The 24,783-nt window shown below is 37.3% G+C and overlaps 1 protein-coding gene across 3 annotated transcripts; it reads right to left on the reverse strand.

Annotated features, from left to right (window-relative positions):
• Positions 1 to 7: 7 nt before the first annotated feature.
• On the reverse strand, positions 8 to 24,292 carry DHX29 (DExH-box helicase 29). Of its 3 annotated transcripts, XM_039709740.1 has the most exons (24): positions 24,167 to 24,292; positions 23,650 to 23,792; positions 22,680 to 22,805; positions 22,127 to 22,253; positions 21,682 to 21,858; positions 20,006 to 20,171; positions 18,930 to 19,053; positions 17,915 to 18,511; positions 17,069 to 17,212; positions 16,798 to 16,974; positions 16,079 to 16,219; positions 14,601 to 14,745; positions 14,260 to 14,380; positions 13,252 to 13,336; positions 12,578 to 12,666; positions 11,816 to 11,944; positions 10,949 to 11,024; positions 9,075 to 9,299; positions 7,551 to 7,687; positions 6,821 to 6,914; positions 5,789 to 6,091; positions 4,418 to 4,549; positions 3,002 to 3,098; positions 8 to 2,265 (listed from the first exon to the last, which is right to left on the reverse strand). In XM_039709740.1, exons 1-24 carry the CDS (start codon positions 24,285 to 24,287, stop codon positions 2,210 to 2,212), a joined length of 3,732 nt encoding a protein of 1,243 aa, XP_039565674.1. In that variant the 5' UTR covers positions 24,288 to 24,292; the 3' UTR covers positions 8 to 2,209. The 3 variants fall into 3 exon arrangements, with proteins under 3 accessions (XP_039565674.1, XP_039565675.1, XP_039565676.1); XM_039709741.1 differs by lacking the exons at positions 23,650 to 23,792; positions 24,167 to 24,292 and having other exon boundaries at positions 22,629 to 22,765; XM_039709742.1 differs by lacking the exons at positions 21,682 to 21,858; positions 22,127 to 22,253; positions 22,680 to 22,805; positions 23,650 to 23,792; positions 24,167 to 24,292 and having other exon boundaries at positions 20,010 to 20,144.
• Positions 24,293 to 24,783: the final 491 nt, after the last annotated feature.

Consider the following 24,783-nt stretch of genomic DNA (forward strand, 5'->3'; position numbering starts at 1 on the left):
ACAGAAGTGTTAACAGAAGTCTTTATTGAATAAATAGAGCAAAAGAGAAAATTCATCCACCCAAAAGAGTACAGGCACAAAAGTATATACTGCAGAAGCAGAAAGTGTAGCATCTGGGCTGTGGATTTTTTTTCTTCTTTTTTTTTGTTTGTTTGGGGGTTTTTTGTTATTTTTTGGGGTTTTTTAAAGTTTTTTTTTAAAGATAACTGTGCTTATCTGTACACCACAGTGTGACCTCCTTAATTTGTTTTACAGAAAACTTTTTCACACATAAGATCGTGCAATTGCCCAGTCATTACACTATATCCCCTTAATTTATTTCAGTCATTTATTTAGAAGATTACAAAGCACAGCATGCTAGAGAAACACAAAGAATAACTCTGAATTTCAACATTACCACCTATAAATGGAAAAAAACCTCTTATTCATCACAGTTGAATAAGAGAGAACTCAAACACAATTCACACTTTCCCTAGGATTTAACCATTTAAGACCAACAACTCATTTGCAAAATTCAAACCCAAAATAAAGAGCAGCTTGCTAATAACTGAATTACTGAGATTTTTTTCTACTTTGTGTTTCCAAAGAATACAAATAAAACATCTCAACCAAAACAACAAATAAAACATCTCAATGAAAACAAACCCTAGGAAATTTGTTTAGGGTACAGATTTAGTTTATATCTTCAACGAACATAATTTGCAAGTTTTGATTTCAGTGTGGGAATACTGAAGGCAAAGTTGAGCTCTTAAGGTCTAAGATCAAAACTTCCTGTCCAAATGTTCCTTGCCTAAATGGTGCTGTAAAAAACCCCCAAAAGTCACTTCCTGTCTCCTCTGAAACCAGGACTACCACTACATTATCATAATGCATAAAAGAACAACAGATATGATCCCTGTTCCTTCAGAGCTGTTACCAAACAGTTTTCCTTTTCCAGAATTGGTGTAAGCTAAGATGCACAAGCTGGACAGCAATACTAGTTCCACTGTGATAATCTAAACGGATAGGCTCCATATATTTTGCATTTTTATGAATTCAATTTCCTGAGTGCCCTTTCTGTACGTGATTAACTTCTGCTGTATAAAATCTTTATTTTTCAGATTAAAGAAAAGTTCTCATCTACACTGTGCTTCTGTGAAGACAGCTCCTGTTTGACTGCAATTGTTTAACAGCAAATCCTCCCCACCAATATATTCCTTATTCTTGAAAGCTCAGTTGTCAATCTAAAATTGCGCTTCATAATTAGAAATAGTGTGAATAAGTAGAACGTGAGACCATCTGATTCATTAAGCTATTCAGTTAAGGATTACTCAGTATTAAAGAAACAAGAAACAAAGGATCACACAGATATCCAGTCACTGTGAGCAAGTAGGGTAGGAGAGAACTACCACTGGAAGTTGCCACTAGGAGCTTCCCCGCTATTTCCTTGAAGAGGGTCAATGTGAATTTTGATCAATAAAAAACACATGATCATCTCCTTAAGGGTGCCTGGAGAACTATGCAAAACTTAACATACAAAAAAGAGAGAGCAAAATATAGTACAGTGGCAGGAGTCACAAGAATCAGGGTAAACAGGGAGGAACAACTGTGAAGAGGCACATCCTCTTCTTTTGGAGGAGCTGCTGGTCAGTACACATCTCGCTGAGCACTCATTTACAGCAGTCCATGCTGTCATCTTAGAGATGCTTATAGAGCATCTTCTCAATGTAAATCATACAGCAAAATTAAGACTTCTCTAAGATGTCTTTACAGTTTAATACTGTAAATTAAGAGTTAAAAAAAAAATCAGCACTTATGAAACCCATATGAGAAACATTTGCCTTCCATTTGCATACATGGAATTCTACTCAACTGAGATTCAGGACTGAATCTTCAATCATCAGTACACACTGATGATGGTATGATTAGCACATCAAGTTAAAAAAAGAGAAATGGCTGTGAACAGTTCATATTTTGAAAAAGCTGCTTTGCAGTTATCATTCCTAGAGTCATGACAAATGGCACCAAATATAGTGTAAAGGTTATACATATCCAATGTTCATCTTCAAAATGATAAAAAGAAAGGCTGATCCTATGCAAAATCATGCAGTCTATCCCCATCATGGCTGGTATCAACCATACTAAGAATTTAAATTAACTTCCAATTAATGTTGGAGTGCGTATTTCCCCTGCAATTCCTGAAGCTCTGATCTGTTGCTGATTTCTGATTTCAGTTACCATTTTCTGTCTTTATCAGCTCTTTGATGATGTATAAGACCTTGTCATCTAGAAAAAAACAAAACCACAGTGTATGAAAAAGAGCAATCTTAAAAACTGATTCTCAAAATGCCAAAATCATAAGAGAAGTCTAGCTGTCAGCAACTTAAAATTTTAAAGTTTTAGGCTATGCCAGAATCTAAAGCAGAACAAGTGATTACCATTTGGCAAGCAAAATGACAAACAGTATGTACACAGTACATCATAAAATTATTTGATGAACTGCTGATGACCATTTCACTATTCCACAAAAGAGATTGGGAAAGTTGTGGGTTAACTCCAGATACACATCAGCATGCAGGAACTCCCTTTCTTCCCCACCTACAATATGCTCCTGAATATCCAGTGTCCAAATTTTAAATTGTGCTCTGCTATCCCTTACTTTTGGGATCCAACATGTCATTGGTTAACCTAGATTTTGAGACAACTTGCATAATACTTATAAATCATCTATGCCTAGGATTCTCCACAAAATCTCAATTTCATTTTGAGATGCTTGCCTCACTGTTACTACCACTACCTTGAATGCTGTTACCATGGATATCCTTAAAATGGCAGTTGTGCAGATCTTTGTATATCTGGGGTGAGCCACACAATATATGCAGGGTTAGTAATGACTTTCTGGATGCCTCTTAATAGAACTTTAATGTCACACATGCTACTGTGTGAGGATGCAGTGTACTAATGATTCCTCAGTTTTGCTGCAAGGTCCGTTTAACAAAGAGTAATGCCAGCAGTAAGTTACCTTCAAGTGACATTTTGGGATTTTCAAGCTTCTTCTTCAAAACAGATTCAATGAGAACTCTCAGCTGTTTGAAAATTACTGCTATCTTAACAGGAGCCTATAAAGAAAAGACAAACATTTAATCATCAGACATTTCACACCAAAATATAGATCAAAGTATTACCCTACATATAAACAAGAGTTCATATCAAGATTCCTGCAAACATGATGCACATATGTGATTTTTAATGGTAATGATAATCACGATGGATAGGATATTCATTAAATGACTTTGCTTGCGTTATGCCTTAGCTTTAGGCACCAGTTGTGCACATTATCAAAGCCTGAAGAACAGCAGCTGAGAAGGGTAACTTAGAATGTGTTCCCCACACAAAGAGCATAAGGGGAAATTATTACTTCACCAAGAAGCTGCCCAATTAATTGCCTTTTTACCCCCCAAGGTAACAAAGTTCAAATTACACTTACACCTGAAATAAAACAGCTACTGCCTCTTGGGACGTCTGCCAGGCCTGATTGAAGATGCAATCACAAGCCTTTTCTAGATCTCACTATGAATTTGTATACCTAAAACAGAACCCTCTCCTAAAAATATTTAGTTTTATCCTTTCCTCCCTATTTCAATCTTTATTTCATTTATATGCTGCCTTTGGTACAACAAGATGACTGCTTACTTGGATCAACAGACTGCAAAAAATAGTTTTGCTGCTTACAGTTGTCTTTGAGAGTAGCACAAGGCTCAGAGTACAGAAGGAGCACATAAAATTGTAACCACATAGCTGCCTGGATAGCAAAACTTGCTATTTATCAGAATTTACAGAGGATCTTTTAATGACAACTATTTTGTCTGCAAAAATGTGCTGGGAAAGTGCTCTCAGTTTCCAAGTAAAACTTACACATGCAAAAAGGAAAAAATCTAATCAATAAAACCAAACACCCCAAACCCATGCAAGCAGCTATTTTCCAATTTGGATTTTTTTTCAAACAATTCTGTCTGCACTATAGAACAGTATATACAGTAGTGTGCTAAAGATAAATACGTATTTACAAGTTTGTAAAATTATAAGGTTAATATAAAAACAGTACACTCCTCTACTTTCAGTACAAGCTCTATAAAAAAAAGGTTTCGTTTGCATCCATTTTCAATACCTTTTCTGAAAGAACACTTTTTTCTTGAAGAGAGAGGGTACTGATTTGTTGTATACCACATATGACAAGTCTATTCTTTTGAGTGTGATTTATTAAGATTTCAATACATGTATATAAAATTTCCCGTCATTATCTTAAATTCTCTCCCCCTTTCTTCCCTCTTGTCCCCATCTCCCACATACAATGGTCCAAATCAAGCTAATATATCAACTATGTAACATGAAAGCTCATGGAATCACAAAAGGTAGTTTATTTATAACTCCAATGCACCTGAAAATGGATCCAACCATCAACTGTCAGGAGACGCTCGCGATGTTGGACTTCTATATCCCCACCAAAAAGCAAAATGGGAAAGGGGGATATTAAAGTAGTTTCTCTCAAATACACCTTGGCATACCTCACCTGCATATAAACAAACACGAACAATTAAAAAGAGCAACAAAAAATCCCAAACCACATAACATTCTATAACATTAAATTTGATTGCTACTTCTACAAGCAAGAAATACACTTGTCTCCTTTTTCAAGATGCAACCAAAAGAAGTGATTGCTAACAATCAATAGCTATTTGTCTGCCTTACCACATAAAACAACTCACTCTAAGTGACAGGTGTATATGCTAGAAGTTAGCTAAAGCCACAGTTAACTTTTTAACACTCAAATAGAGACATAACATTAACCTAGCAGTGTTCATAGAAGCAACATTAAAAGTAGTAACACTACTGAAGCAGAGGGGCAAAGCTATTTCATTATACATTCTTCTTGGGAACTGTTTTATCAGTTTATCTACGTGCACAAATGTGGTACACACAGACACACACTGCATGAAGTATGGGGCTCAACATGTGGAACATCTTGGAACATCTTGAATGAAGACAGAATGGGGAATGAGTTTAGTGGGAAGAATGGACATAAAAAGAGTGCATGTTCATGCAAAAGTGCAGGCTTCGCCCCATTCTTCATAGAATAACTTACCTACCTTAGCTGCAGTCTTGTCATCATACTATGATGTTCTTGGGGGTCAGGAAATATTTTCAACTCTCAAAAAATACTATCACTTTATATGCATTGAAAAGTCTAATACTTCCTGCTTCTCCACCAGAAGTATAACTAAATACAAACACTTAAATTTAGCAAACAGGTGACAAGGTTTTCAATGGAAGGAGAAAGAAGTTTAAAAAATTGCAACTCACTTAGGGAGTTTAGCTATCCATTAGATAATTGGCTCTTTTATTTTATTACTGGTGTATGTCAGTACCAAGTTTCAAAACCTCAGAACAGAAACAAAGCAGACTTTGAAAAGTTACTATTACATATCAGTGTGTGAAGTGCTATTAAAATCAAAGAGACTGTATTTAAAAAAAAATCAATTATACTATTAAGTTAAATGCTATACAGAAAATGCCTTCCATTTATAGCTACCAGCTTCACCCTGAACAGATTTGTTCATGATCTTGAGCTTCACCTTCTTTTTCTTCAGCACTCAATTGACTCACTTTTATGGACTTTGAGATCATTAGACAGTAAGACTCTTAAACCTAAAACAATTAGATATTAAATAACATGCTAATTTGATGTGTACTGGAGGCAGAACTCCACCTTTACAGAAACTACTAGCTACATCCACTATCTTCAACTTACCTTCTCCTGGTAAAGCAGCCATCCATATGTCTGCAAGTCTCGATTTACAGAAGACGGATGAACTTGAGCTTTACCCTGAGCAGTTTCTACTGTGCAAGCCAGCTTCTCTGTAATATCCACAGACTTTGTATATAGTATTTTTCCTATGTTGTCATACAGCCCTGCAGTCAACACAGCTTTAAGAAGAGCTATTTCACTGAGAGACAGAGATTGTGTGGCTCCATTTCCATCCCATCCACATTGTGTTGAAGGTGCTGTAAACCCTGCTGCTCTGACCACCCTTATGAGTTCTTGCTTCACATCCTGCAATTAGGATGGTATCAGTAAAGTTTTGAATTTAAAAAGGTACATACCCCAACCCAACAACAGGAAATTACACTTCATCTGAATTATTCATGCTCTCTATTCCCTTACTAGAATAATCACTTGTATTTTCTGCAGCCACATTGGAATACTAGCTATTTCAATGATAAAAACATTATTTATAACAATCTGATATCTGGAATGCAGGATTAAACATACGGAAATATATATTCTGCAAATACTAAATCTCCACCTGCTGTTAAAATGAAAAGATGCATTTGCATCAAAGATCCAGTTCTGCTTACAAGTACTCAGTCAAAAACTTAAAAGCAAAGATCAATTAAAACATTTTCTCACCAAAAATAAGACGCCATTCATGTACGTTTGTGGCTCATCTTTCAAATTACTTGTTAACAGATATGTTATTTGATATTAAGAATAATATAAATATTGTAATTCATGAAGTTGTGATTCTCTGATGAAAGTAAGGCCTAGCTTCTCCAATGGCAGTGACTACAAAGCTGTTTACCAAAGTGCGCATATCCAAAATTCAAATACAGACAGCTACCTTGATTGAGAGTGTGCATTTCATCAGCCCCTAAATTCCACTTGCTTTTATCTTGTCTAAATAGTAACTGTGATATATCATCTCTTTAAAAGGGAGCAGCATTTTCAGAGGAAAATTAAAAAAAATAACTTATGAGTACAGGGCATAATGGTAAGTTTTACCTCCAGAGTTAACAGTGAAGTCCTATTAAGGAAATTCCTTCTGCAATAAGTCATTTCAGCACGATACCCCCCTTCCTGTCGGGCCCTTTTCCACCTAGGGAAAAAACAGTGTCTTATTGCAGCAAGAAACCCATCAAGACTGTAACAGCAGAAAAGGCACTAAGTTAAAGAAGAAAAACATGTTTTGGCAAGTATTCTCCACTCTACAGTAAGTTGTATTAACAAAGATGAATTCTGCTTGTCTAAGGACACTTCAAAGAACATGTCTGTAATGTAGATTTGACAGATATTAACAAAAATACAAGGCGATTGACTCTCAACCCCCACACATTTCTGACTGTTTTGACAGTCAAAACAAAATTCAGATTTAGTGGTAATACCCTAAAGAGGAAAAAAACCCTATATGTCATTTTGTACATGTGTGCTTTACCAAATATAAAATATTCTGGTCAAAATAGCACAAACAGCAATCAAAATACTTTAAACACTAGGATAAACTGACACAGTAAACCTCTGTATGTGTGCAGGCATAGTTAAAAAGGTATTGAAGAAAAAACACTAAGCAAACTATCCGTTTGTGTTACAGTACTTGGCAATCGGTTTTTCTGTTCTTACTCTGAACAGAAAAAACTTGAAATGATAGCAGTTCAAGAGATACTAAGGATTCTTTACATAACTGCATTATGTGTTATCTGCTACTAGTTATGAGCACAGGAGATCCATCACTTACCCCAGATAAGCATTGTAGATTGTTATATGGTCTGAAACTGCCATAGCTAGAGACGATTTTGCAAGATCTGCTTCATCTTTTCGACCAATAGGTGTAGTAAATGGGGATTTTTCTGTCATAACAGCAGCCAAAGTTGCCTGCAATTTTTCAGTACACATCACTTAGAAGTATTTTGTTATAAGCTTACAGATTTATAAAACAAATAGCCTGAAATTTTCTTTTATCATTATCTTAGAATTATGGGCTTGGGTTGTAAGGGACCTTAAAGATAACCTAGTTTCAAGCCCCTGCTTTAGGCAGGGACATCTTCCCCTAAACTAGGTTGCTCAATGCCCCATCCAACCCAGCCTTGAACACTTCTAGCAATGGGACATCCACAACTTCTCTGGGCAACCTGTGCCAGTGTCTCACCACCCTGACAGTAAAGAATTTCTTCCTACTATCAAATCAAACCAAATGCCCTTTCAGCTCAAACCCATTCCCTCTTGTCCTGTTACCATGTGCCCCTTTAAGAAGTTCCTCTTCAACGCCCTTCAGATACTGAAAAGCTGCAATTAGGTCATGCTGAAGCCTTTTCTCCATGCTGAACAACCCCAATACTCTCAGTTTCTTCAAAGAGGTACTTCAATACCTCCTCTCTGATCATCTTTGTCATAAACTCTGGACTCACTTCAACGGGTCCATATCCTTCTTGTGCTGGGGCTACCAGAGCTGAATCCAGCACTGCAGGTGTGGTCTCATGAAAACACAGCAGAGGAGCAGAACCTCCTCCCTGCCCACCCTGCTCTGGATGCAGCCCAGGACACATGTGACTCTCTGGGCTGGGAGTGCTCATGGCTGGGTCATGTCCAGCCTCTCCCTCACCAGCACCCCTGAACCCTCCTGGGCAGGGCTGCTCTGGATCTGTTCATCCCCAGCACGTGCTCACATCTGGGGTTGTCCTGAGCACTTGGCCTTGTGAGCTCCACATCTGCCCGCTTCTCCAGTCCCTTTGGATGACATCCCATCCTTCAGATGTGTCAAGAACACCACTCAGCTGCTGCAAATTTCCTGAGAATGCACTCAATCCCTTTGTCTTATGTCATTGATGAAGATATTTAATAACTCTGTGCCCAATACAGACCCCTGAGGGCGCCACTTGTCACTGATGTCCATCAGGACACTGAGCCCTTGACCATGAGCCTCTGGATGGGACTGTAGACCTGGGACTTCACCTGACTGCCATAAAAGTGGTTGGCATTGATGACTGAGGCAAAAAACCTGGAGACCAAGCCTGATAATCCACTGTGGAGAGTACTTAGGAGTTTAGAAGCTACTTTGAACTGGAAAAGACTTTAAAGATCATTGAGTCCAACCACAAACAACACTTATATTATTCCCCTCCATGATGTCTGGGTGCCCTCACCCTAAAGTAAACATTATAACTTGCATCACCTTTTCAAAATACCACATTACAAGAAATCAGATTAATTGCAAAGAGTTAACAATTTCTATACTTTTAAAAATATTATTTTTTTCACTCACCACAGGATCCAAGCAGCCAAATATAGCACCAAATATAAGCATTTTGCCAATCTTTACATTAACAGGAAGGGCTGCAAGGTGCTGGCCTAATGGAGTCAGCTTGGGCTCGTTTAACTGGCAAGCACCAATCTTCCTCAAAAGATTCATTGCATTTCCAATTACTTGCTGCTGTGGTGGATCTAATGCTCTGGAAAGAAAATCTTCAGGAGAGCCAAGACTGCATTTCTGTGAAGTAAAAGGACATATATTTAAAGATAAAAATTTATTATGAAGTTCTCTAACAGCTACACAGGAAACTGGAAAGCTGATCGTGCATCAAAAGTTCACCTTCCCTCCTCATCAAACATGCATCTTGCTTCCTGGAAGGCTGACATGCCCCCTATTAGGCTAACAAAACTTGATTGTTTGGAAGGGCTTCATATGGCATGACCACTGTTCAGAGAAGTGTGTTATCAGTGATCACTGATGAGCAGGGGACTCTCAATCCTGATGGGCTGCAGTTCAACCCAGCACTAATTTGCCAGGTTGCTAGTTTTCTCATGCACATCCTACTCACTTAAGACATGGTGAGAGGTAATGGAATTCCTCCCTTAAACAGAAATCAATTAGAAGGCTATTAACACAGTTTAAAATTGTCACTCTAAGGCAAACTGGAATCATATTCATAATCACTATTCTCTGAACAGCATGCTCATATTTTACAGCAATCAAATGCTGAATTACTCCCTGACTGGTATGAGAAGCTCCACTAAGTAATTGCATTAGATTAGGTCTGAACTAACAAACTTTTACAGTTACCAGGGCCAATAATTCCAAAACAGGCAATAGTATGAAGGTATAATTCCCCCAGAGGCATGCACAGTATTTTTAGCTAACAAGGTGTATTGGGCTTGTGTTGCCAGGTTTAGGCAGTATGGGCTGCATGGGTGAGTTTGGTGAGAAGCTGAGAGCAGCCTTCCCTACATCTAGCCAATGCCAAGTAGCTCCAGGGCAGACCCACTGGCCAAGGCTGAGCCAATCAGTGATGGTGATCACGCTTCCAGGAGAAATTACTGCACAGAAACAAATTGCAGCCAAAGCAGAGGAGGTGAGAACAACTCTGAAGACACAAAATCAGTGAACAAAGTAGGGGAGGAGGTTCTTCAGCTGCTGCAGCCCATGGTGAGGAAGGCTGTCCTCCTGCAGTTCATGGAGGTCCGTGGTGGAGCCCAAACTCAAGCAGGCAGATGTCTGAAGGAGGCTGTGACCCTGTGGAGAGCTCACACTGGAGCAGGCTCCGGGCAGGACCTGTGGCGCCACAATGAGAGGAGCCCACACTGCAGCAGGTTTGCTGGCAGAACTTATGACCCTGAGGGGGATCCATGCTGGAGCAGTTAATGAAAACCTGCAACCTGTGGGAAGGATTCACACTGCAAAATCTTGTAAAGGACTGTCTCCAGTGAAAGGGAGCCCAAGATCAAGCAGAAGAAAGAGTCCTCCTTTCTCTGAGGAGGAAGCAGCAGCAGAAATATGTGATAAACTGACCAAAACTGCCATTCCCCATCTCCCTGTGCTGATGGAGGACAGGAGGTAGGGAACCAGGAAATAAACTTAAGCCCAGGAAAGAGGGAGGGGTGGTTTTTACTTCTCATTAACCTACTCTAACTTAATTTGTTATAAATTCAATTGATTTCCACAAATAAAATCTGTTTTGCCTGTGACAGTAACTGGTGAATCATCTCTTTGTGTCCTTATCTTTAGCTATGAGTCATTTGTTATTTTTTTTCTCCCATCCACCTGAGGTGGAGAATAATAGAGGAGCTTTGGGGCCACCCAGCATCCAGCCATGGTCAACCACCACACAAGGTTAGGGATTCTAAAACCAAAACCCGTACCATAATATGAAGGCATAATTCCTCCAAAGGCACACGCAGTATTTCTGGAACAGAATATTCCATGAAGCTTTCAAACCTGCAACATCACAAAACCACAAAAACATATATTTTCAACGAAATCTTTGAATTAAACTTGTAAATCTGGTCATTCTTTGCAGTTTGTCTCTTGAGGGAGTAGCATGGGTAAGCTATGCATACTTTGAATTAAGGTATGTGTTGTGGCTTGGAAAACAAGTTTTAGAGAGAGAATGGCAGGAAACCCCAATATTCAAAACAAGTCTGTAAAATGCTTTCAAACTGAAAAGTCTTTTAGGGGGCTAAAAGGCACACTTAATTGGTTATATAAAAAGACTTTTAAGGTTAATTCTTTCTCAGCTGAAAGTCACTTTAGGTTTTCACAAAAGCAGGAAAAAGGTTATTCCACTGGAATAACAGAAATTAATTCTGCAGCGCCCCATCTCATCTACAGAGATTACCTCCTCAGAAGCCTACAGATTTGTCTGATTAAAAACTCAAAGTTTAGGAGGTACAGTTTGCACGCATTTGATGTAACCCAATCAGGTGGTGTAAAAAATTGATGTTCTACATTTTCCTGTACTGCACTTTTCCTTTAATTATGAATATTTTTAAAAAAAACACACTACAGAAATATTAAGAATAAAATCAACTTTTTTAAAAAAAGTGTGAAAGACTACTCTAACACTTTAAACATATGATACTCAAATTCTTGTTTTGGTTGAATTTTTTCCAGTTTTATCTTTCTGGTTTGCAGTAAATAAAGTTAATTTCAACAACAATTCTTGGTCTTACACTGAAAAAAAATATGGTATCTATGTGATTTACAGAAATTTTCTAAGTTTACAATACCTGTCTCTCGTGTACATTCGGAAGCAGAACCCATCCCTAACACGCCCAGCTCTTCCTTGCCGCTGCAGAGCACTAGCTTTACTAACAAAGGTCTCTTCCAGGGAACTCATCTGACTGCTTTCATGATACCTTAAACATTATAAATTTCAGATTCAGATTTCAGAAATTAAATGTTCACGTATATATAACCTGAACACCAGCATACTGACAATATATCTAATGAGCAATTTTTGAAAACACATTTAGTTTTGAAAACAAGCATATATAGGAAGAACTGTATATTATAATACCTTGGATACAAGTCACTAGTGAAAGTATAAAAACTGAAAAATGAAAGCTTTTTTATTTAATCTTCTTGGCAATTCAGAATCATTCTAACACATTGTGTAGGGATTTTAAAATTTAAAGTGAAGAAAAATAACTTTCAAAAACTGAAATAGCATAAAAACTACTTTGTTAATTTTAAAAACAGTACTTAATCATAATTATTCATACATTATATCCATTATCTATGAACTTCCCTCGCTCTTCTCATAATTTGAAACTCCAAACACACACCCCAAACCTGTACTCAAAACTGCAAGCTTTTAAATGAGCTCATCACATTTCTGCATCCAGAACTCTAATTAATAGGGAAAATGACAACAAGGATTGCTCTAAGTTAATAAGGATACTACAAAGTCCTTGCAGCTCTATTCTCCAAATATTTACAGTAACCACAGTGTGACTGATGAAAAATGAAAATGAAAATCAAACTCTCACCTATTTTCTTTTGTTCTCCCAGTATCAATTACAAAGACAACATCTGGTATTGTGATACCTGTCTCTGCTATATTGGTTGCCAAAACAATCTGCAAAGAGTAACATCACATAAATAGAAGAACTGGAATGTGTAGCAGGTTTCAACCTTTAAATCACTATTATAGAGTAAGTCTGGTTAAATTTTTTTTACCCAGAAATAATCTGACATATAATTAACAGCTAGATGACTTGGAAAATGGTCTAGTATTCCCCAAGGAGAGAAATTAAAAGCTAAGAAATAATTTTACGTTCACATTTTGCTTTATAATCCATCAAAATTACTGTTTAGTATCTGCCAAAATTGATCAACATTTCATTACATAGTTTGGCAGTAAATAAAATAGTACTTTTCCAAGATAAAAGCCATAGTTACTGGTTAACAATAGTCAAAATACAATTAAGTAATAATTAAGGAAGATCACAGAAAAATTTTAGGTCTAAGAATTTGTCCAATACTGTCAATATTTTCACAGCATATTATCTCCTACCCATTACAGACCACCGAAGTAGAATTGTTTCTCTGCAGAGAGGAAATTCTAGGAACACCTAATTGTTGTGTAATTCTGTATGCTAACAATACAGAGTTGCACCCACAGAAAATTTCTCTTTTCAGTTGTAAACTTTGTAAATATTACCTTTCTAATACCAAGAGGTGGTATTGTAAATGCAGATGCTTGATCTTGAGTTGAAAGAACAGAATGCAAAGCTATCAATCTGTGCCTAGAACAAGAAATTGTAATAATAAATACACACTTATCAAATAACATGGAGTAAAAATGTAAGACCAGTATATTGACAATATTTGGAGAAGAATAGAAAATTGAAAGAGTAAAACTTCATATGATTAGGTATAAAAGTCTGTTTCATTGTTTTATTACAGTAGCTAGAAAAAATAACCTAATTAGTTCATAGGGATGTTCTCCCATTCAGTAAAAATGCAGGAAAAATAGTAATACTGCAGAACTGCTGGCTACTTTACAATAACAGCCTAGCAATAAAGGGAGCTAGCTGTTTGTAAACCCAAGTTCTTTAAGCTGTGCTTCCAAGAAAAGGACCATTATGTGTAACTTCGAGTAATAGAGGCCTTCAGAGACGAGACCACCACAGAGACTGATACTTTCCTTCTTTTCCTCAACAAATAATTAGCATTTGACTGCAACTGTTCCTTTTATGCAGATGTGTTGCTAAGCTTTAGTTACCCAGAAAAAAGAATTTTTGAAAGTATCTGTCACTACAACCCTAGGCCATTTATCTTGGTAGATCCAGATGCTCTGGAACGCTTCTGAGGAAGTAGTCACTTCCATGTAAACAGTAAGCCACAGAAATCTGTATCCCAGGTATGGCAGCTTCCATACCCTAAGAAGCGGAAAAGAAGTAGTCAAGTGCTTTTGATTACATGAATTTGTTGAAGAATAAAATAGAAAGTAATAAAAGAAAATGTATCATAGCATTCCTAAGTATCTGTAATTTTTGCTTGTATAACTTTTAGACTATAGCAGCAAAAGTACATTTGCATTGTAGTAAAAGTACATTTGTAGCACAAAGAGCTCAGAGGTGTAACTCTCACTTACCTTTTGCAAGAATAGCAAACCTCAGTTAAATATGTTTGTTGGGTTGTAACTTCATAAAAATATCTGCATTACCTGTCATGCAAATTAAATCTTCTGTCAGTTGCAATGAGATCATACAGCTGTTGGATATGAGCTAGGCCTGGTAAAAAGATCAGCACAGCACCTTCAATATTCTTGAACTGGGGACTTCTATCTGCAAAATAACAGCACAAACATACAGCTAAAACAAACATGCATTGCAAACAGTTTCACAGAACAACAGGAACAAATGCTAGGCCCTGTGGTTCATGCTTCTTAGGATATTTCCTATAAGAATGAAGTTAAGTACTTCATTTTAGTAGAAAGCAGTGGAAAATAGGTCCAAAGGACAACCCCAAGTACATAAACTTCTTAAAAAGTGGGACTAGAAGTACCTAAGTATGCAAGCAACTCCAAAATAAGTTCAAGGTTGATCTTGTAAGGGTTCATATACAAGATAGCCTGCTGTGTACGATTGCTATACTTCGCATAGTAAGGAGCCAAATCGATACCAGATCCAGACTGGATTGGGACATACTCCTAAAAAACAAGAGTAAGCAGAAAAAAAATCACATTCTTAGTATTTCAGAAGAACATAAGAAAGCAGAAGGCGAATTTGCCATTCACTTGAAACAGAGATTGGGATAAAAGAAATTTAACTAACTTCCCAACAAAACCTGTGTGAGTTAGATTAAATCACAATCACTTACATAATGTGTAGAAGTATCTACAACTGTTAAATGACATTCCAGATTTTAAAAAAAGGTAAAAACTGAAGTCTGTCCAAGGTAAACAGTCCCCAGGTCCATATCTGGTATTCAACTGGTATCAGTTCAAACTGGGATAAAAGATGTATACTCTTCTTTCAAAACTCCTGTTTTGGGGTATAAGAAGCTAGTTTCACCTTTTCCCTCTCCCTCACTTCTTCCTTCTCAACTAATGTTTGCAAGGAAAACTAAGAATCAACTAGGTGGCAACTCCTGCAGTGTTCTGGTAAAGGAAAAAAGAAGAGTTAGCAGGAGAGACATAAATTTGATTTTTTTTCCAGACATTTTACATACATAGCATAGTTTCTAAATTAAGTGGCACTATCATAAACTACCTCATTGTTACTCAATACGCTTAAGGAAGCTTGACACCACATATCCTTCTGTCCTGATGGAAGACAATCAGCAGAGCACCAGACTATTTTTCAACATATGTGTAAGTGCTCAATTGTAGCAAGGTAAATTTTCTGAAATTTTGAAAAGCAAGTCAGAGTAGACAGGTAGTAGACAGTTGTAGTAGAAAGGTATCTTCCCAAAATACCTAGCCTAGATTAATAGCCTCAGCTGCCAAAATCAGATGGCACTGACAGAATTTCCCATTCACAAGTTTTGATCCAAAAGCACATACAGCTGTCACTACAGAGTACCTGAAGATTAATCATAACTTGTTAAACAAATGAGGTCTATATAACAATCTCAGGTAAATCATCTCATTTGGCATGCCAAGTTGGAGGAGTCTTTGGAGTTTTTTAGCTAAGAAGGATAAGGCCTTTTCTCTTCTGTTGCTAAGTTCGCTATGTAGGAGAATTCTTCGTTAAAAAAAAAATGGTTTCACGGCTGCTGCTTATACATCCAGAGCTGGTAATCTACAAGAGGCCTCAATGTCAAATACAGCAAAATCAAGACAGCTATATAGGAGTCGGACCAACAATCAAAAGCATTCATAAATATTAGGAGTGCCACTGTGTCTGTTTTTCACAAACTGAATATCAAATATTCACTTGGTATTCTACAATCCAACCACAATATATTCAAAGGAACCAAAATTATTAAATAATAAAAACCCCCAAAACATTCCAAGACAAAACTAAAAATGCCTGTTTCACCTGGTGCTTCGTAGTGCTTCCTCCTTTACCCGTAACATTTATTGTTACTTCCTCCTCTTCCTCCAAGAACTTCTGACAATATTCTGAGTCCTTCTCCAGAACATAGCCAGTTACTTCAATTATATCTTCAACATGGAAAATCTTTAATGAAAATGCAAAGAAAAAACATGAGGCATGTAAAAAACTAATAAGCAAGTTTTCTTATTTTTTAAATCTTACATAACAAAGTTGAACAGGGCCTTAATGTTGTAATAAATTTTCCACATCATAACTTAAACTGCCTTATGAGTTTTTAAAACCTAATCTTAGGGCTGCTACAAGTTTGTTAATGGGCTTCTCCACCTGATCGCTACATAACCTTTACCATAACCCCTATAGTAAGCGTAAGAAAAACCCATAAGAGTGCAGTGACAAAGTCACAGGGAGTGTGAGAAGAATTTTTTAATGCTTTCCTTTCTACCCAAGTTGAACGAGAAAAATCCAAGTGCAACTGATGGACTGATTGTAATCAATAAATTCACCACCAAAATAGTACAGCTATGTACTCCAAAGCCCTTTCATAAAAGAAAATGGACTACAAGTTCTTGAAATACTTATTTTAAGATCTATATTTCTAGTTTTAAAAAAAAAGTGATATATATTGTCTATATACTAACCAGGCAAACACCGCATACATACATACAAAGTATTTTGTATAATCAAAATAAATATCTACCTACCTCAACTGGGTAGCTCCTCCCCGAGATCCTTAAAATGGGACAGTGTGAGAAATAGCTGGAAAACTTCTCACTGTCTACAGTGGCACTCATTAAAATCAGGTGCAGATCTGAGCGCTTATGCAAGATCTCTCTCAGAATAACTAGTAAGAAATCAGACTGGACACTTCTTTCATGTACCTAGAATTAGAAAAACAGATCTATAGCAAGAATTTAGTACAGATCAAGGTCCAGAATAACTGTAATTTCTGCAGAATAGTAAAGAATTGATAACCTCATCAACAATAACATGAGATATACTTGACAGGAGACCATCTTCTTGAAGTTTTCGAAGAAGGACACCTGTTGTACAGTACAGCAGTCTGGTGGCTTCTCCTGTTCTTGACTCCATACGAATTTGATATCCACACAAGGAATTCTTAAAAAAAATATTAGAAGTATAGAAGAAGTTAAAATAACATACAAGCTAACAACATACAAAATTAAGTGAAATTTAGTAGTTGTCAGATTCAGACACTGCACAAGTTGCTAATTAAGCACTATACTGAATGACTGTCACACTTCCCCACAAGAGCTTTACTTTGTAAAGAAAGGAAAAAAACATGAAATTTATCCAGAGTTGCAACGAGCTGGTAAAATCAGGGTTGTTTTCAGGACTCTTGACAGTTTCAAAGTATTTCTGTACAAATTACCCTAACAAATACAGCACTTTGGCTTTCTTCAAGTAAAAAATTAACTTATGCTGGAAAGGATATCTCTCAAAGTATGGCCTCACTCAAGGCCAGACTGCATTGCTCAGAGCCTTATTTGGGGGACTCTGCTTCATCATTTGGTAGTAACACAACAGTGCCTGGGCAATCTGCTCAAATCTTTAACCATTCCATATATGAAACACTGTTGCTTTATGTCATCCTCTGAAGATTTTAGAAATCATATCTGGATACCTACAGATTCACAGGTGACAAGAGAAAAAGAAACAACTGACATACCAAGAAGTCCCTTTCAATAGAAAGTAACATCTAATTGTTTGGTTGTACAAGAAATAATGTTCTCACTTTTTTTCAACAATCCAGCCCCCTGTATTTGATCAAGACAACAAAGGAATTAAGACATTTCTTACTTTTCCTCCTGGTCCTGATTCACAACCTAGCTCTTCACAAACCCTTGTTGCCAGGCTCACTGCTGAGATTCTTCGGGGTTGTGTGCAAACAATGTTGCATTTTTTTGATCCTACATCTAGCAACAAGTCCTCCAACAAGAAATGGGGCACCTGGGTACTCTTCCCACTGCCTGTTTCACCAGCGACAACAACCACTCGGTGTTTTTTAAGAGTTTCTACAATCGAATATCTGTGCTTAAACACAGGTAACTCCTGCCTCTCTTTCAGAAGCCTCTGGTATCTAGAGGAACTCTGCAGCTTCTTAAACAAAATCCTTGAAGGTTCCAAATTATCTGCATCTGAGGTCTCAAGGGAGAGACTGCTGAAGTCCTCATCAGAAACCAAGTCTTCCCAGGAATCTTCAGGCCCCTCAGATAGTCTTGGCTGGTTTTCAGACTGTAGCTGCTGTTGCTGTTTCAGTTTGTTTAACAATTTAGCAATAAAAGTATCACGCGGTTTGTTGGTTTCTATCTTGCTTTCTTCTTCCTTTTTCTTTTCGATATCCCTCCATTCAAGCCAGACATCTCGGTAGGTAGGAGGCAGCAACTGGTGAACTGACTTCCAGTAAAAAAGCAGAAAAAAATTAAGTACTACTTAGTAGTATCACTATTTTTAGTGTTTTATGTGTAAACAAACTCAAATGTCAAAAGGTTTGACAAAAAACAAGTAGGAAACCATTCTAAATACAGAAACTATGAAAGCAGTAAAATAAATATCAACAATATGTCTTTATCTTCAATTAGCTTTCAGTTTTTACAAAAGTGAAAGTACAGCTTTACCAAAAAAAAAATCTCTTCTGTGTGCTGCAAAGCATACACACAATTAGATAAAAACAAATGAATATCTACTAGAAGCAAATAATTTTAATGGGAAATATTACATGAAACTATTTTTAGAACTTAACTATAGATACTACAGCAAAAAAGAGCAGAGGCAGATTTGAAGCCAAGAACAGTAATAGTGCTAAGAAACTTACTTGTCCTTTGGTTAAATGGTAGAGTGCCAAAGTAGCAGCTAGATGTTGTGCTTGCATACTGTCTTCTGTTACGATTGTAGGACACATTGCCATTACATCATCTGATGATTTGATAATCCTGACCCTTAAATAAAAATTTCAAAAGCAGTTCTCAATTTTCTGCAACTGATATAAACAGAAAAAACCTGTAGGACATAAAATTTTCAGCAAATATTCCAGCAGTGAATTTGTGGGGCTTTTTTTCTCTTTACAAACATTTCCATTTTCTTCAAGGCGGAAGCACTTACATACATAGAAATTGCCACTAAGGTTAGGTGCTCTGGAAGAGGGACTCAATGTTTGTGCACTTGTAATTATTTAGGACAGATCAAGATGACATTGAATAATCTATTAAGATGCAAACATCTGTTTAACAGATAAACAACAGTCAGAGCAGCAGCCAAATTTCCCATATTCCTAGGGATGGCAGTCTGTTAGTAGTTTTCAGCTTAAGCAAGAAAACAAGCTCTTTTACTTGGTTCCTTCAAGAAATATTGCTTATTTAGAACTCTGTGTCTGCTTTATTCATACATGGTAATATTCTACTCTTCAACTCTGTATTTTAGACTTGATTTCTAAAATAAATTCAAGTGTAAGATAATGCACTGTTTTGCCCATAAATTTATGGTAGCTTTGACACAAACTTTTAACTTCCACTTTATTTTAAACAATTTTCATAAGGGTTTTGGTATTCATAAACTTATTTGATTTAATGTGTTGCTTTGAATAAGAATACCCAACATAAAATCTATCTCACGGAGTTGCTTCAGACTAATCTTTCATTCAGCAGTGCACAAAATAAGATTCCAGTGAATGAACCCAAAAAGGAGGGATAAGGGTTTTTTGTGATTTTGTCTAGGCTAAGCATCACTTTTGCAGAGCTATCCAGAGTAAAATATTTCCCTGATGGACTAACAAGGAGTTTGGATTAAACACACTATATTAATACAAATCTCTATCAACACGAGAGAATTGACAAGAATTTTTATTTTCAAATGAACCGGAAGGCAAATGTAAAGATTACAGGAAATACATACCTACATTTCCAATATTTTCCAACAGGAATTTTTTCGAAAGCAGGATTTGGGCTCTTCGGAAAATTCTTTCTGCACCAGTCAATCAAAAACTGTTTCGGAGATTTACCAGTCCAGCTACGAGCACTATAATCAAAATTTCTTATATCTAGTGGTTCTCTCTTTTTCCCTGCAAGAGCAGAAAAATACATTCTAAAGCCTCCTAAAAATCTATTTTACAGTCCTTTGAAGTAATTTTTACCTTTTATTCACACGTATTTCACTAGATAGCACAATTTTCTGAAGGTTTTGCAGAAATACAGGTATTGATGTTGCATCACAGAAACTTCCTGCTTTTCCTATCTAGCAGAAAATTAATGACAGTATTTTGTTATCTTTGATCACCCAATAATTTTAGAAGTTTCATTAAAGCTTATATTTTATTAGAATATAAATATTCTAATAAATATATAAAATATTATAACGTTATATATTATATTCTAACATTATATATAATATATATAATATTAGAAAATATTTTAACAGTTTGAAGATTTACAATGAAAATAGTTTAAAAATATGAGACTGTGACTGAAACAGCAACTAGTCCTACAACTAAGAAAAAAAAAATCTAATTTTTAAGACATGACAGCATAACAAAAATAGCTTTCCATGTAATCGGCTAAAACAAGTACAAATCCTTTAAAGTCAGCTTGGTCAGCAAGACAGACTGTATGCAGATGACACCTAGGTGAGTGGGAGGGCTGGTCTGCTGGAGGGCAGGAAGGCTCTGCAGAGGATCTGGACAGGCTGCATCGATGGGCTGAGGCCAGTGGGGTGAGGTTCAACAAGGCCCAGTGCTGGGTCCTGCCCTTGGGTCACAACAACCCCAAGCAGTGCCACAGGCTGGGACAGAGAGGCTGGAAAGGACCTGGGGGTGCTGCTGACAGCAGCTGAACATGAGCCAGGCTGGGCCCAGGAGGCCAAGAAGGCCAATGGCATCCTGGCCTGGATCAGCCATGGGGCAGCCAGCAGGGCCAGGGCAGGGATTGTCCCCTGTACTGGGCACTGCTGAGGCCACCGCTCCAGTGCTGTGTCCAGTGCTGGGCCCTCAGTGCAAGCAAGACACTGAGGAGCTGGAGAGAGTGCAGAGAAGGGCAGTGGAGCTGGGGCAGGGTCTGGAGCACAAGTGCTGTGAGGAGCAGCTGAGGGAGCTGGGGGTGTTTATCCTGGAGAAAAGGAGGCTCAGGAGTGCCCTCGTCACTCTCTACAGCTGCCTGAAAGGAGGCTGTGGCCAGGTGCTGGTCAGCCCCTTCTCCCAGGCAACTGGGGAATGTCAAGAGGACATTGCCTCAATCTGCATCAGGGGAGGTTCAGGCTGGACATCAGGAGGGATTTATTCACAGAAAGGGCTGCCAAGCATTGGACTGGGCTGCCCAAGGAAGTGGTGGAGTCACCATCCTTGGAGGCATTTAAGGAACAGCTGAACTTTCCACCCAGTGCCATGGTCTAGCGGATATGGTGGTTTTTGGTTACATGCTGGACTCAAACTTTTCCAAGCTAATTGGTTCTGTAATAGTCCACCTTCCTTTCCCACAATCAGTGTTTGCTCACTCAGCACTGCAAACCTAGCAAAACAAGAACTAATTCTGGGAATTTGTGGTATGATTCAAGCTTGAACTGAACTACTCCCAACACACCTTTGTCTTCCTTTGCAGCACCTTTGTCATCCTTTGCATCAGGTTTTTCAAGCAAACTCAAGTTCAAAGTGGTTTCTTGAGGTTGAAGTGAGGGAGTTTTTTTCTTTTCATTTTGCTGTTGGCTTGAAATCTTTATAGCTGGATTAAATACTGGATGTTCCTCAAGAGCTGCCATTTCTGTCAGAGAGAGAATATAATTTATATCCACCAACTGCTTAAGAAACAACTATATTAATTCATACTGAGTACTCAAAACCAGAACAAGTGACATTTTACTGACTTTTTAGAATTTGACCGAGAAAGAAGAGATTCAGAAAAGCCTTCATGTCACAGAGTGGCATAAAAGATAATAAAATTATCTTCAATTCAACCAGACTCCAAGATTTAATTGCCTAACAAACATGCAGGCCAGAAAATAAAACACAGGTAACTTGCATAGCTCTACCTTGTTGAATTCTTCTTATTTTTTCTTGTGCTGCCTTCTGGCCTTGCTTGTCTTTGTCTTGCTTGGACATGCTTGCTTGCTCTTTTGCTTCTGAAAGCTTGGCAGACAGATGTATATACCTCTCATTCTATTTCAAACAGAATTATTAATTACAAATTGAATATGGCATACTTTCAATGACCTTCATAATAAAGTGTGGCTTTTTACCCTTTATACCAAGCTTATACAATGGAACAATAATGTTTTTATTTAACTAACAGTCAAAACCTCCCAAAATTTGATAGTAACTCACTCAATCTCATGGAAATGTATTTAAATTTTTTCTTTCCCACATATTACATTCAACATTTTCAATGCAGTACAAATAATAAGGGAAGGGAAGCTTAGAAAAGAAGCAGCTCCAACAGGTTTTCCTTCAGTACCTTGATACATTATTGGTAACATAATAAAAGGTTTTCAATCCCCAATTTGTAACACACAAATCCACCACATGCAGATGTACCAGACAAATCAGTTTTCAGAAAGACTTCCATGAAGCATTACTCTGCCTTACTGGGTCAAATTTTTCTTCATCTGTCTCTTTCACAGACTCATCCTTCTCTTCATCACTCTGTTGCTCAGCATATCGCAAAATCCATTCCTTCATAGTTAATTCTTTCTCTTTCCTCACATTCATTTCCTAAGAAGAGCAATATAAATTAAAAGTAATGATAATGTATGTAAAAGCAATGCTTTCTTCTGCCAGTACCTAGGAACTACTATTAAGGTTTTATACATTATATATAGAGAAGAAAAAAAAAGCTTTCCCAACCAGAGTGAAAATCCTACTATACACCTAAATAGATCTTAACACTAGAATAACTATAATTGCTATAAGGAATGAAATAATTTACAGGGAATCTTTTTGTTTTCTAGTTTAAGATTAAATATCCACAGAAATCAAAATACTGACAGTACACAGGCACACTTAAACCCTCATAAGTCATAGAGTGCCACATATACATAAACAGAATAAAGCCATTATAAGATAAAATTAAGAAATTAAGCTATAGAATCATAGAATGCCTTGCGTTGGGAGGGACCTTAGAGATCACCTAGTTCCAACCCCCCAGCTATAGGCTGGGACACCTTTTACTAGGCCAGGCTGCTCAGAGCCCCATCCAGCCTGGCCTTGAACATTGCCAGGAATGGGGCATCAGCAGCTTCTCAGGGCAACCTATTCCAGTGTCTCATTACCCTCAGAGAAAATAATTTCTTCCTAATACCTATCTCAGTCTCATGAGATTCCCTGTGCTTTACCACAAAAATGAACTATGAAGAACCTTCCAGACTCCACAGGAAAAACACCTTTAAATTATCATTTCACTAAAATTAAAATGCAGGTGACAGTCATTAATCACACATTTTCATAAGCTTTTCACGTCAGTGCTGGAAATCAATGCAACACCTGTATTTTAGAAAGTTTTACTATCTCTTCCCCCACCCCCCAACCCAAGTAACTACCTATCAGATTTTTAGATTACCTTAGTTCCAGGGCCATTTTCTTTCTTTTTGTTATCTTCTAAGTGAGGCAGCATTTCACACTGTGACACAGCAGAACAAAATTTTGCTCTAGGTTTCTGCTGCTGTTCTTCAAATTGCTGGCTAAAACCTTCAGGCAAGGCATCTTCAAAATAAAAAAGAAAAAACATATCACAGAACATATCAATAGCAATTACAAGAAAATACTTTAAAACTGTGTTGGGAACCAACTAGAAGAACACAAACTGAAATAAAAATTAGGCTTTAGCATTTATACAAAATAATATATTTGCTCGTCGGACATCCACAGAACTCCAAGTGTAGGAACATGATGACCACAAGACTTCATGCACTAGCATACAACAGAACAAATCAGCTGCGCATCTAGGAGAGCAACATCGTTCCAACTACTAGTCTTAGAGGACTACTGTATTTAATACTATTGTGAGGCAGTAATGCTGCTGCTTAGCAGGTCCTGTTTCTCTTCTGTCAAAAACTATCTTCTGTAACCACACTCACCATTGGGAAGGTTTAAACAAAGCCAGTCAAGTGCAGAGTGGAGATCACCCCCATATAAAAGCGTATTTTTCATTGCTTCTTCAATGTGCTCAGTCTTGAAAGAGAATCTTTGTAAAGCCATGTATACATCCTACAAAAAAAAGAGCCAAAAAGATTAGGATTTAATTTAGCAATCTAATATAGGCTTTTAAAGTTCTATTTCCCACATATCAGAAAGCCAGTATTAAAGGGTAATAAACACCACAAACTGAAATAAAAATTAGGCTTTAGCATTTATACAAAATAATATATTTGCTCGCCGGACATCCACAGAACTCCAAGGAACATGAAGACCACAAGACTTCATGCACTAGCATACAACAGAACAAATCAGCTGCGCATCTAGGAGAGCAACATCGTTCCAACTACTAGTCTTAGAGGACTACTGTATTTAATACTATCGTGAGGCAGTAATGCTGCTGCTTAGCAGGTCCTGTTTCTCTTCTGTCAAAAACTATCTTCTGTAACCACACTCACCATTGGGAAGGTTTAAACAAAGCCAGTCAAGTGCAGAGTGGAGATCACCCCCATATAAAAGCGTATTTTTCATTGCTTCTTCAATGTGCTCAGTCTTGAAA

This window comes from Passer montanus, unplaced genomic scaffold (genome assembly GCF_014805655.1).
Source record: "Passer montanus isolate IOZ18808 unplaced genomic scaffold, ASM1480565v1 scaffold22, whole genome shotgun sequence".
Lineage (NCBI taxonomy): Eukaryota > Metazoa > Chordata > Aves > Passeriformes > Passeridae > Passer > Passer montanus.

What these genes read in the sequence shown, in the direction of transcription:
- DHX29 (XM_039709740.1), bottom strand. Translation starts at nt 24,287, where the DNA reads ATGGCTTTACAAAGATTCTCTTTCAAGACTGAGCACATTGAAGAAGCA. An exon ending in AATCAGGACCAGGAGGAAAA is followed by an intron (nt 17,213 to 17,914) that starts GTAAGAAATGTC and finishes ATTTTTTTTAAG; the next exon opens with AATTCCTTGTGTGGATATCA. An exon ending in AGATTTAATTTGCATGACAG is followed by an intron (nt 13,337 to 14,259) that starts GTAATGCAGATA and finishes TTCTTGTTCTAG; the next exon opens with GCACAGATTGATAGCTTTGC.